Source organism: Dendrobates tinctorius, unplaced genomic scaffold (assembly GCF_039654945.1).
Source record: "Dendrobates tinctorius isolate UK_male_01 unplaced genomic scaffold, ASM3965494v1 ptg000223l, whole genome shotgun sequence".
NCBI classification, from domain to species: Eukaryota; Metazoa; Chordata; class Amphibia; order Anura; family Dendrobatidae; genus Dendrobates; species Dendrobates tinctorius.
In genome coordinates this window covers 73,365-86,524 of record NW_027361890.1, presented here as the reverse complement: position 1 = coordinate 86,524, position 13,160 = coordinate 73,365, and the positions used below count along the sequence as shown (strand labels likewise).

General features: G+C 46.8%; 1 protein-coding gene across 1 annotated transcript in view; it reads right to left on the bottom strand.

Annotated features, from left to right (window-relative positions):
* The window catches only part of CCNDBP1 (cyclin D1 binding protein 1), a 46,335-nt gene that overhangs the window by 31,116 nt on the left and 2,059 nt on the right, over positions 1 to 13,160 (bottom strand). The window contains exon 2 of the mRNA XM_073555240.1: positions 6,868 to 6,927. Within this exon, the coding sequence (XP_073411341.1) occupies positions 6,868 to 6,927 (60 nt within the window). The remainder of the gene's footprint in view (positions 1 to 6,867; positions 6,928 to 13,160) is intronic.

Genomic DNA, 13,160 nt, shown 5'->3' with positions numbered 1-13,160 from the left:
TACTCACAGTCCGGTGACCCCAGAGACGAAGGTATCCACCTCTCTGCAGATGCAGGACAGCGCGATATCCGGCTGACAGGCCCAGGGAGCGATATCCGGCTGACAGGGGCGTCCGGCTGTATAGATGGCAACTGCCTGAGAGGAAACAGGGAAAAACGCGCTCCCAGGGGAAGGAGGGCGGAGCTAACCGCCTGCTGAATCCGGCACCGCCCCTGGCCAGGAACAGGCTGAGAAGGGCGGTGGGAGGGCCTGGGACGGGCGGGAGAGAAGCCCGCTTAGAAGAAAGGGGTGGGGGGCGTGGCCGCGACGCTAAGGTAGGCCCGACAGAAGCCGGGGCCTAAATTACTAGCGGCGGCCGCTTGTCAGCACGGGGTCGGCGCGGAGGTGCCGCAATGTGAGCGCCGCCGCGAGAGGACCCTGGAATACCCGATCGGAGTGTCGGGGAGAAGAGGACGGTGAAGGGGCTGGCTGTAGGAGCAGGATGGGCGCAGGAGTTCGCAGCACCACCGCATCCCTGCTCCAGGGAAGACGCTGCAAACGTGCCCTCGGGGAGGAATGCTGCAGGACAAAGGGTCCCAATACTTACCCGTCCCGGGCCCGAATCCTCGAAGAAAGTACCTGTACATGAAGAGTCTGCGTCTCATCCAACCGACAGGCTCTGGTAGGCGAGTGGGTGGGAGACTGGCGACGAGGACCCTCTGGATCGCTGACACATCTTCATGTTGGCGTCCGCCTGGAGGGCTGGTGGTCCTGCTACGGAGAACTGTGACGATACGGGGTGGCAGTACACGCCGTACTCACAGACTCCTTGTGGGAGTAAAGATGTGACCATTCACACTGTATCCCTCTGGGAAAACCTGAAAAGGAACGACGCACATCGAGGTAGATATGGGTCTAATTAAAGACCCGTGTCCACCTCCTACTGACACTAAGCTAAAACTGAGGAATTCCCTGCCGGTCGGTGGGGTGTACACTGCGGAGGAGGAGCTAACCTTTTTTTGTGCATAGTGTCAGCCTCCTAGTGGCAGCAGCATACACCCATGGTCTCTGTGTCCCCCAATAAGGCGAACGAGAAACTACGTGTGCACTTACCCTTAGAAATCTTGAGTACTGCAGAAATTCTTTTGTAACCTTGGCCAGATCTGTGCCTTGCCACAATTCCGACTCTGAACTCCTTGGTCAGTTCTTTTGACCTCATGATTCTCATTTGGTCTGTCATGCACTGTGAGCTCTTATATAGACAGGTGTGTGCTTTTACAAATCAAGTCCTATCCGTTTAATTGAACACAGCTGGACTCTAATGAAGGAGTAAAACCATCTCAAGGAGGATCACAAGGAAATGGACTTAAATATAAGTGTCTGAGCAAAGGGTCTGAATACTTATGACCATGTGATATTTCAATTTTTCTTTTTTAATAAATTTGCAAAAATTTCTACATTTCTGTTTTTTTTCAGACAAAATGGGGTGCAGCGTGTACATTAATGAGAAAAAAATGAACTTTTTTGGTTATGTCCTACAAGGAACAGTTAAATGATCTGGGAATGTTTAGCTTGCAAAAAGAAAGGCAAAGACTTAATATCTGAAGGAATGTCACATTGTAGAGGGATCATCCGTATTTTCATTTTTACATGGAAACACGAGAAGCAATGGAATGAAACTGAAAGGGAGAAGATACAGATTAAAAAAACTTTTTGACAATGAGGGTGATCAATGAGTGGTACAGGCTGCCACGAGAGGTGACGAGTTTTCCTTCAATGGAAGTCTTCAACCAGAAGCTAGACAGACATCTGCCTGGGATATTTTAGTAAATCCTGCATTGAGCAGGGGGTTGGACATAAGGACCTTATGATTCTATGAAATTCCAAGCACTGGTTAGGAAAAAATATGCACTGCACTTTTTCCCTCCAAAAATGAGGAGGACAATGGGGGTGCGTCTAATAGTCCAGATGTACCAGCTCTGGCTGTGATGGGGAGTGGTGGGGAGGTAGGTGAGCGGCAGTGGTGGGGAGGTGGGGGAGCAGCAGTGGTGGGGCGGCATCGGAGTAGTAGCAGGTCACAGGAGGCTGGAGCCAGCTGCTGAGGCTAACTCCTGTGCCCGCTGCTAAAAAGAGAAATGAATATTCACTGCATTTAACGCCCATGGGCGTGGAGGGCAATGAATTTTCATTTCTCTTTAATAGCATCCTAGTAGGATTTGCCCCATCCCGGTCCTGATATGCATGGCCCCCATCAGAAACCATTAAAAGAAAAAAAAACATTACACTTACAGTGCCTTGCAAAAGTATTCGGCTCCCTGGAACTTTTCAACCTTTTCCCACATATCATGCTTCAAACATAAAGATACCAAATGTTAATTTTTGGTGAAGAATCAACAACAAGTGGGACACAATTGTGAAGTTGAACAAAATTTATTGGTTATTTTAACTTTTTGTGGAAATACAAAAACTGAAAAGTGGGGCGTGCAATATTATTCGGCCCCTTAACTTAATACTTTGTTGCGCCACCTTTTGCTGCGATTACAGCTGCAAGTCACTTGAGGTATGTCTCTATCAGTTTTGTGCATCGAGAGACTGAAATTCTTGCCCATTCTTCCTCGGCAAATAGCTCTAGCTCAGTGAGGTTGGATGGAGATCGTTTGTGAACAGCGGTTTTCAGCTCTTTCCACAGATTCTCGATTGGATTCAGGTCTGGACTTTGACTTGGCCATCCTAACACCTGGATACGTTTATTTGTGCACCATTCCATTGTAGATTTTGCTTTATGTTTGGGATCATTGTCTTGTTGGAAGACAAATCTCCGTCCCAGTCTCAGGTCTTTTGCAGACTCCAACAGGTTTTCTTCAAGAATGGTCCTGTATTTGGCTCCATCCATATTCCCATCAATTTTAACCATCTTCCCTGTCCCTGCTGAAGAAAAGCAGGCCCAAACCATGATGCTGCCACCTCCATGTTTGATAGTGGGGATGGTGTGTTCAGGGTGATGAGCCAAACATATCATTTGGCATTGTTGCCAAAAAGTTCGATTTTGGTTTCATCTGACCAAAACACCATCTTCCACATGTTTGGTGTGTCTCCCAGGTGGCTTGTTGCAAACGTTAAACGACAGTTTTTACGGATAACTTTGAGAAATGGCTTTCTTCTTGCCACTCTTCCATAAAGGCCAGATTTGTGCAGTGTACGACTGATTGTTGTCCTATGGACAGACTGTCCCACCTCAGCTGTAGGTCTCTGCAGTTCATCCAGAGTGATCACGGGCCTCTAGGCTGCATCTCTGATCAGTCTTCTCCTTGTTTGAGATGAAAGTTTAGAGGGACGGCCGGGTCTTGGTAGATTTGCAGTGGTATGATACTCCTTCCATCTTCATATGATCGCTTGCACAGTGCTCCTTGGGATTTTTAAAGTTTTGGAAATCATTTTGCATCCAAATCCGGCTTTAAACTTCTCCACAACAGTATCACGGACCTGCCTGTTGCGTTCCTTGGTTTTCATGATGCTCTCTGTGCTTCAAACAGAACCCTGAGACTATCACAGAGCCGGTGCATTTATACGGAGACTTGATTACACACAGGTGGATTATATTTATCATCATTAGTCATTTAGGACGACATTAGATCAGTCAGAGATCCACAATGAACTTCTGGAGTGAGTTTGCTGAACTGAAAGTAAAGGGGCCGAATAATATTGCACACCCCACTTTTCAGTTTTTGTATTTCCACAAAAATTTAAAATAACCAATAAATTTCGTTCAACTTCACAATTGTGTCCCACTTGTTGTTGATTCTTCACCAAAAATTAACATTTGATATCTTTATGTTTGAAGCATGATATGTGGGAAAAGGTTGAAAAGTTTCAGGGGGCCGAATACTTTTGCAAGACACTGAACCTTCCCAATGCTCCCTCACAGCATTTTGTTCCAATGCCAGCAGCTACTTTATGTTTGTAAGAAGCAAATGGCAGGGACATCATGCACTGCTTGCAAGCCGAAGGGAAGCTGCCGGAATACTCACTGCTCTGCACGCCAGGACTATGTGTGTGGAGGGCAGTGAGTATTCATTACTCTATAAAAGCAAGCACAGTGTCAGCCGGAGCGTTCCTGCAGCTGCTGGTGTTCATGTGTCGCTACTAAAAGGAATTAATATTCACCGCATTCCACATATGCATATAACAGAGGAAATGTAGCAAGGTGTATATACAATACACAGCGTAAAGAAAAGTGTGTACATTTATAGACACCCTGCTGTACACATACAGATATTAAAGCCATGTCTGCAGCAGCATGCACAGGAGTAGTGTGAGCTCTGCTGAATGGAGCCCTGCATTCCTAAAGGCAAGCCCAGCCCGGCCCGCCCACCTGTGCAGCAAGCCCAGCCCGGCCCGCCCACCTGTGCAGCAAGCCCAGCCCGGCCCGCCCACCTGTGCAGCAAGCCCAGCCCGGCCCGCCCACCTGTGCAGCAAGCCCAGCCCGGCCCGCCCACCTGTGCAGCAAGCCCAGCCCGCCCCGCCCACCTGTGCAGCAAGCCCAGCCCGCCCCGCCCACCTGTGCAGCAAGCCCAGCCCGCCCACCTGTGCAGCAAGCCCAGCCCGCCCACCTGTGCAGCAAGCCCGGCCCGCCCACCTGTGCAGCAAGCCCGGCCCGCCCACCTGTGCAGCAAGCCCGGCCCGCCCACCTGTGCAGCAAGCCCGGCCCGCCCACCTGTGCAGCAAGCCCGGCCCGCCCACCTGTGCAGCAAGCCCGGCCCGCCCACCTGTGCAGCAAGCCCGGCCCGCCCACCTGTGCAGCAAGCCCGGCCCGCCCACCTGTGCAGCAAGCCCGGCCCGCCCACCTGTGCAGCAAGCCCGGCCCGCCCACCTGTGCAGCAAGCCCGGCCCGCCCACCTGTGCAGCAAGCCCGGCCCGCCCACCTGTGCAGCAAGCCCGGCCCGCCCACCTGTGCAGCAAGCCCGGCCCGCCCACCTGTGCAGCAAGCCCTGCCCGCCCACCTGTGCAGCAAGCCCTGCCCGCCCACCTGTGCAGCAAGCCCTGCCCGCCCACCTGTGCAGCAAGCCCTGCCCGCCCACCTGTGCAGCAAGCCCTGCCCGCCCACCTGTGCAGCAAGCCCTGCCCGCCCACCTGTGCAGCACTGGCGAACAAGGGTTTAAAGGGAGTCTGTCACCCCATTTTTGGCCTATCAGCTGCGGCCACAACCATCAGGGGCTTATCTACAGCATCCTGTAATTCTGTAGATAAGCCCCCCATGAAACCTGAAAGATAAGAAAAAAAGAGTTAGATTATACTCACCCTGGCGTTCGGTCCTGTCCGATGGGAGTCGCTGTCCCGTACAGCGCCTCCCATATTCATACGATGATGTCCTCCTCCTTGCCTCTCCCTTGGCTCCTGCACACGCGTACTTTATCTGCCCTGTTAAGGGTAGAGCAGAGTACTAAAGTGCGCAGGCACCGGACCACTCTGACCTTTCCTGGCGCCGGAGCCAAGGGAGAAGCAAGGAGGAGGACATCATTGTATGAAGATGGGAGGCACCGAACCGCGACACCCACCGCACCCGATTCCGCCCCCCGGGTGAGTCTAATCTAACGTGTTTTTCTTATCTTTCAGGTTACATCGGGGGCTTATCTACAGCATTACAGAATGCTGTAGATAAGCCCCTGATGGTGGTGGCCCCAGCTTATGGGACAAAAATGGGGTGACAGATTCCCTTTAAATCCCATCAAGGACAACATCTGCAGGTACTTTGTATGTTCTCCCTGTGTCTGTGTGGATTTCCTCCCACACTCCAAATACATACTGATAGGGAATCTAGATTGTGAGCCCCATTGGGGACAGTGATGATGATGATGATGATGATCTGTAAAGCGATGTGGAATATGTTGCTATATAAGAGACATCTCAAGTCACAGACAGATTTAGAAAAGCAAAATATTTAGCAAAGAGATTATCTATGGCAGTTAGTTCACATGACAGGGACATGTAAACTAGTGGGCAGCCTCTTTAATTTGTCAGCAAAAGTTTAAAAACTTATGAAATGCTTATAATTGTACTTCAGTAACAATAGGAACATCAGAATAAAAGGTCTAAAAACACTGACACAAAGTTTGGTTTTCACAAAGTTTGCTGCTTCAGTCACAGTTACTGTTGGTCTCCAGTGGGAGAAAAGAGAGGGTGACTTGTCAATTCCTTTGCTCCAATAAGGGGACGACACCGCTGACCCCAACACTGTCTATACAACAAACCTGACAAGTGAGCTGCAAAAAACATGTAACGTTCTCTTACAGTGAGTACTCTAACTGGCTGATGTGAAAAACGGACACGTGTGGGTTTTTTTTTACCATATGGTTGCATTAAAAATGTAATATTGTGAGGCTACATATAATTTAATGCAGATTCATTTAACAGATTACCAGCTTATTTACCAACCGGTCTGAGGGTGTGTGCACACGTTGCGGATTCTGCTGTGGATCTGCAGCAGATTTGGCCCTGCAGTTTCTGCTGCGTTGTACAGTACCATATAAGTCTATGAAAACCGCAGTGCACACGTTGCAGAATTTTCTGCGCGGATTTGCTGCGGTTTTAAATCTGCAGCATGTCACTTCTTTGTGCGGAATCCGCAGCGGTTTAGCACCTGCTCCATGACAAGGGAAAACCGCAGGCTAATCCGCAGAAAATACGCAGATAAACCACAGGTCTTTTGACCTGCGGATTTACCTGCAGATTTAGACAAATCCGCACGGATTATTCCGCAGCAAAATCCGCAGCGTATGCACACACCCTTACAAGTTCATGTTACGTGAACCATATAATGGACCCCTATACTGACACCAAGCTTATAAATAGTTAAAGGACCAACTACTTCTCTTTCTCAATGTTTCTTACCCAAGGTATTCCAGAAGAATTGAGGATTAAAGTTACTGATACTTTCATTGGGTTCTCCATCTGCAAAAACACAACAGGATATAAAAACATTAGTATTATCTTATTAAACACGTTTTACCATTTTTTTTTTTTTAACAAACAGAAGAACACTTGTGGGAATCCCAAGTACTAACAGGACTTCAGTACTATGCAGCAGAAATGCACTGGGCTCTGGATTTAGGCTATAAAGCTATCTTTACAGACAGTACTGTGACCTCTATGTTCCATAGCGGATGATAAAACTCACATGTTCTAAAGATGATGCTAACTGCATAGTTATTGCCAGTTTCCACAAGGCAGAGTGATCACCTCTGTGGCCAGACAGGTTGGCAACCATACAATACAATTTTCCAATATACTTTGGCCGCAGTTCATCAAGACAGTTTGGTTTTGGTTTTTATTTTACACTGGTCATGATGAATGGGTGTGGAGCAGTTAGGCGTTTCTGATTCATTAACCCTTTCGAGCCAAAGCCTGATTTCACCTTTCTGAACAGGCCACTTATTTCAATTATTTATTTATATAGCACCATTGGTTCCATGGTGCTGTACATGAGAAAGGGTTACATACAAAGTACAGGTATCCCTTACAGTAAACAAACTAACAATGACAGACTGATACAGAGGGGAGAGAGGACCCTGCCCTTGTGGGCTTATATTCTCCAGGATGGTGGGGAAGGAGACAGTAGGTTGGTGGGTTGCGGCTGCTCCGGTGTTGGTGAGGCAGTAGCTCTGGTAGTGGTGAGGAGGTAGCAAGGTCATTGCAGGCTGTAGGCTCTCTTGAAGAGGTGCGTTTTCAGGTTCCATCTGAAGGATCAGAACGTGGTTCAAGAGGATGGGGGATATTCGGGAGACGTCTTGGAGGCGATTAGGTGAGGAGCGAATAAGTGTGGAGGACAGAAAAAGGTTTTGGGAGGACCGGAGATTACGTGAGGGAAGATATCGGGAGATTAGTTCAGAGACATATGGGGGAGACAGGTTATAGATGACCTTGTAGGCAGGGCTGTGGAGTCGGTAAGCCAAACCTGTGACTCCGACTCCTCAATTTCCCTTACACCGACTCCGACTCCGACTCCACGACTCCGACTCCCACACATATTGCTTATATTTAAGTGAAAAATTTATTGTAGTACAATGTGAACCTCAGACATTTAATCATTTTTATGATCCAATAATCAAGATATTTAGATAGAACAGAATATATATTGGTGTACTACCCGGTTTTCATTCTTTTTGGTACAGATACGATATGGATAGACAGATATGGATAAATGGATAGATAGAGCAGATTTCTAATCTGCTTTTGCTATTGAAAACATTATCTATGAGCTCAAAAACCTTTCAGGTGATGCAGTTTTTTAAAAAGATGATCAGCTTTTGCAGCTGAAAAACGTATCCTCAAAACACACAGGAAAAACGCTGTGTGTGAATGTAGCCTTAGATCAGGAATAGAACAGCCATTTATAGGACATTTCATAACTTTCCCAAACTCCTATGAAAAAATATTCAGCACATCCTGCATTGAATTACTGTACCCAATTTATTATATATTTTAGGAGTCGGAGTCGGTCCATTTTATACCGACTCCAACTCCGACTCCGACTCCACCAAAATGAGCACCGACTCCGACTCCACGACTCCGACTCCACAGCCCTGCTTGTAGGTTAGTATTAGTAATTTGAACTGGATACGCTGAGGGAATGGGAGCCAGTTAAGAGATTTGCAGAGAGGAGTAGCGAGGAGAGAGATGAATTAGTCGGGCAGCAGAGTTAAGGAAGGATTCGAGAGGTGCAAGAGTGTTAGCAGGGAGGCCACAGAAAAGGATGTTGCAGTAGTCGAGGCGGGAGATGATGAGGGCATGCACAAGCATTTTAGTAGATTGAGGGTTGAGGAAAGAACACATTCTGGAGATATTTTTGAGCTGCAGGCGACAGGAGGTGGAAAGAGCTTGGATGTGCGGTTTGAAGGACAGGGCAGAGTCAAGGGTTTCTCTGAGGCAGCAGACTTCCGGTACGGGGGAAAGAGTGATGTCATTAAATGTGATAGATAGATCAGGTAATGAAGATCTGTGAGATGGAGGAAAGATGAGGAGTTCAGATTTGTCCAAATTGAGTTTGAGGAAGCGAGAGTAGAAGAAGGAGGATATGGCTGATAGACACTCCGGGATTCTGTAAAGCAGAGAGGTGACGTCTGAGCCAGAGAGGTAGATCTGACTGTCATCACAATACAGGTGGTACTGGAATCCATGGGACTTTATGAGTTGTCCTAGGCCAAGTGTATAGATTGAGAAGCGTAGGGGTTCTAGAACAGACCCTTGGGGGACTCCAATAGAGAGGGTGGGCTGAGGAGGTAGTGTGGGAGTGGGAGACACTAAATATGCGGTTGGAAAGGTATGAGGAGATCCAGGATAGGGCGAGGTCTTTGATGCCAAAGGAGGAGAGGATTTGTAGGATGAGGCAGTGTCAACTGTGTCGAAATCAGAGGACAAGTCTAGAAGGAGAAGTATAGAGTACTGTCCGTTAGCTTTTGCTGTAAGTAGGTCGTTAGTAATTTTGGTCAGGGCAGTCTCAGTGGAATGATGGGGACAGAAACCAGATTGTAGATTGTCAAAGAGCAAGTTGGATGAAAGGTGGGAGGAAAGTTCAGCGTGGACGTGCTGCTCCAGGAGTTTGGAAATGAATGGGAGTAGTGATATTGGGCGATAGCTGGACATAGCGGTTGGGTCGAGGGTTGGCTTTTTAATGATAGGCGTGATTGTGACATGTTTGGAAGCAGAAGGGAAGGTACCAGAAGTTACTGATAGGTTGAAGAGATGGGTTAGGGATGGGATAAGTGTGGTGGTGAGGTTGGAGAGGGAGGTTATGGGGTTTGGGTATTGGTCTGGTATGCAAAGGGGTTGTGGTGGTTGAACAATAAAGACTTGCCTTGTTTGGCAGCGTCTGTGTCGTGGAGTGAGGATATGGTTGAGAGTGGTAGAATACAGTCAGAGGGCGTGTGGGTGTCTAGGTGTGTGAGGTTTCTGCAGGGGTGCACATGTTGCTGGACATGGGTGACAGGTGAGGAGGACAGGGATGAGAAAGTGAGTAGATGGTGGTCGGATAGAGGGAGAGGGGAGGCGGTGAAGTTAGATAGAGAGCAGAGACGGGTGAAGACCAGGTCTAATGTATGTCCGTCTGTGTAGGTGGCTGCGGAGGACCACTGAGTAAGTCCAAAAGATGAAGTAAGGGACACAAGTTTGAAGGCATTTGACTGAAGGGTATCAGTGGGGATGTTGAAGTTACCCATGATGATAGTTTGAATGTCAGTGGAAAGAAAGTGAAGAAGCCAATTATGATGAGTGTCATTTTATGTGGTAATAACTCTGGAACATTTCAACATAGCCTCAGAATCTGGGGTATTTCTTTTCATGAAATATTGTACTTCGCGTCATGTCAATATTGTTTGCGGTTATTTGTGAAAATATTGGAATTTTGGCAAACATTTTTAACATTTTGCAAACTTTAAATTTTTATGCTCTTAAAACCCAGGGAGTTATATCACACAAAATAATTAATAAATGACATTTACCACATGCAGGGCTACCACTAGGAATTTAGGGGCCCAATACTGGCAAAATTTTCAGGGCCTCCTTGAAACTCCACCCAGGCTCCACCCTAGCCCCACCTTCACCCCTTGAACCTTCCACAGTCCCACCATCCCCTCTTAGAAAAACTTCACTTCAGCACAACATCCTCACCAATCACACATTTACAGCTTCCATCACCAAATACATAGCCAGCAGCTTTCTGTTTTGGATAAAAGATTTTTTAATACGCCACCACGACAATGTAGACTCTTTTGGCCGGGCCCTACTCTACTGGAACTTACTAAACATTTGTTAAAATATCCAATACAATTTAAGTATATTGTTATTTATTTTTCAATTTTAAAAATGACCAATAACATCACAAGGGTTGTACCACCGCACCATGACCAGACCACATATCACCACCACATGGTGAACAATACCACCACATACAAGGAACAAATACATTCACGTTATGACCAGATCAAATATTACCACCACAAAGTGACCGAATACTGATCATTAAAAAAAAACAAAACAAAACACAGTGCTAATGCCATTATACACAGGAGAGCTGTACTTAGTATACAGTGTCCATGTGCAGGTAATAGTGATCACCGGTGACATTATACAAAGGAGCTCTGTATATAGTGTCAGTACACAGGTAATACAGGGATCACCAATGACATTATACACACGAACACTGTATATAGTGTACAGGTAATACAGTGATGACCAGTGACATTTTACACAGGAGCTCTGTATACAGTATATAGTGTAGCCAGGACTGGTCTCTGCAGAAAAGAACAGTTATCTAGAGCACATTCCCCAACCTCTATACTATGCCAGATGAAGAAAAAAAGAGACCATGTCGCTCTGCACAGTAGCAGGACCTCTCCTCCCCACACTGAAAACAGTATCCTCAAAAGTAATATCCTTTAATTAGTCCCTACAGTAATAATAACCCACATTCCTCCCATTCTGGACCCCAAGTGTCCACCCATTCTGCCCCCATAGTCATCCATAATAGAATAATGCAGCACCATAGTATAGTGCACCACCATAGTATTATATTGCAGGCCCGTAGCAGTATAATGCAGCCCCGTAGCAAAATAATGCAGCCCCATAGCAGTACAATGCACCTTATGTTATAATGCACATCCATAGTAGTCTAATGCACCCCCATAGTATAATGCAGCCTTATAGTATTATAATGCACCCCCATAGTATTATAATGCACCCCATAATATAATGCACCCCCTTAGCAGTATAATGCAGCCCCATAGTAGAATAATACCTCCCCATAGTAGTATAATGCACCCACATAGCAGTATAATACAGCCCCGAAGCAGTACAATGTTCCCCATAGCAGTATAATGTACCCCATAATATAATGCACTCCCATAGTATAAGGCAGCCTTATAGTATTATGCACCCCCATAGTATAATGGACCCCATAATATAAAGCACTCCCATGCCAGTATAACGCACGCCATACCGCGGTTTTATAAAAAAAAAATCACCTGGCCGAGTTCCAGCGGTGTCCTACGGTCGATGCATCGGAGGCCCGCAGCGTCGTTCCGGCATATGACAGTGACATCATAAGTCGGGTGACATGCCCACTGACGTCTGCTGCCGGCTTGTGATCGGCTGGGGGCTGTTATCTGTTGCCGTGTGGGAGCACGGCAACATATTTTAACTGCCCGTGCGTCTGAGGGCGGACGGACAGTTACTGAGTTGGCAGAATCCAGCCGCTGGGGACCGATGAGCAGAACAGAGGGGGCCCATATGTAAGTTTACATAAGAATTTTTGTGAAATAGTTAAATATGTAGCAAGGATAATGCTTGAAGGATCTATAGGACATACACAATAATCATAATAAATAATAATCTTTATTTTTACATAGCGCTAACATATTCCGCAGCGCTTTACAGTTTGCACACATTATCATCACTGTCCCCAATGGGGCTCACAATCTAAATTCCATATCAGTATGTCTTTGGAGTGTGGGAGGAAACCGAAGTACCCGGAGGAAACCCACGCAAACACCGGGAGAACATACAAACTCCTTGCAGATGTTGGGATTTGAACCCAGGACCCCAGCACTGCCCTAACCAAGGAGCCACCATGCTGCCCATCATAAATAGGCCCATCATAAATATTACAGGAAATTAATAAAATTACATACTCATGCAATACCAAATGCTCAAACTATGAACCAAAAGAGTACAGGTATAGTGCAGAGATATAATTTATCTATATATAATCAATCATAGCCCAATTACAAATTGAATCAAGATCTAATGGTGTACCATAAGACTAATGATATATATACACAAATATATATACACAGATAAGGTGTATCCAAACAAAATAAGTCACTATACCTCAAAAGAATAATGTGCAGGCCACAGATGAGTCAGGATCGGTAAGGTCTCTCCCCCTCCACCCTGACGCGCGTTTCACCCAGAGCTTCTTCCGGGGGCACGTGCATTGGCGCCTGACTGTTACACAGCTGCATGTGTCACGGCTGTGTGACAGTCAGGCTCTCCATGCATGTGTTGTGACTGTCACACAGCCACAACACATGAAGCTGCGGCGCTGATCAGCTGATAATAGGGAGAACTCCATATATCCGGGTTTCCGATGCAGCTATTCGGTAAGCGCTATAGCTATTCGAATAAGCCAC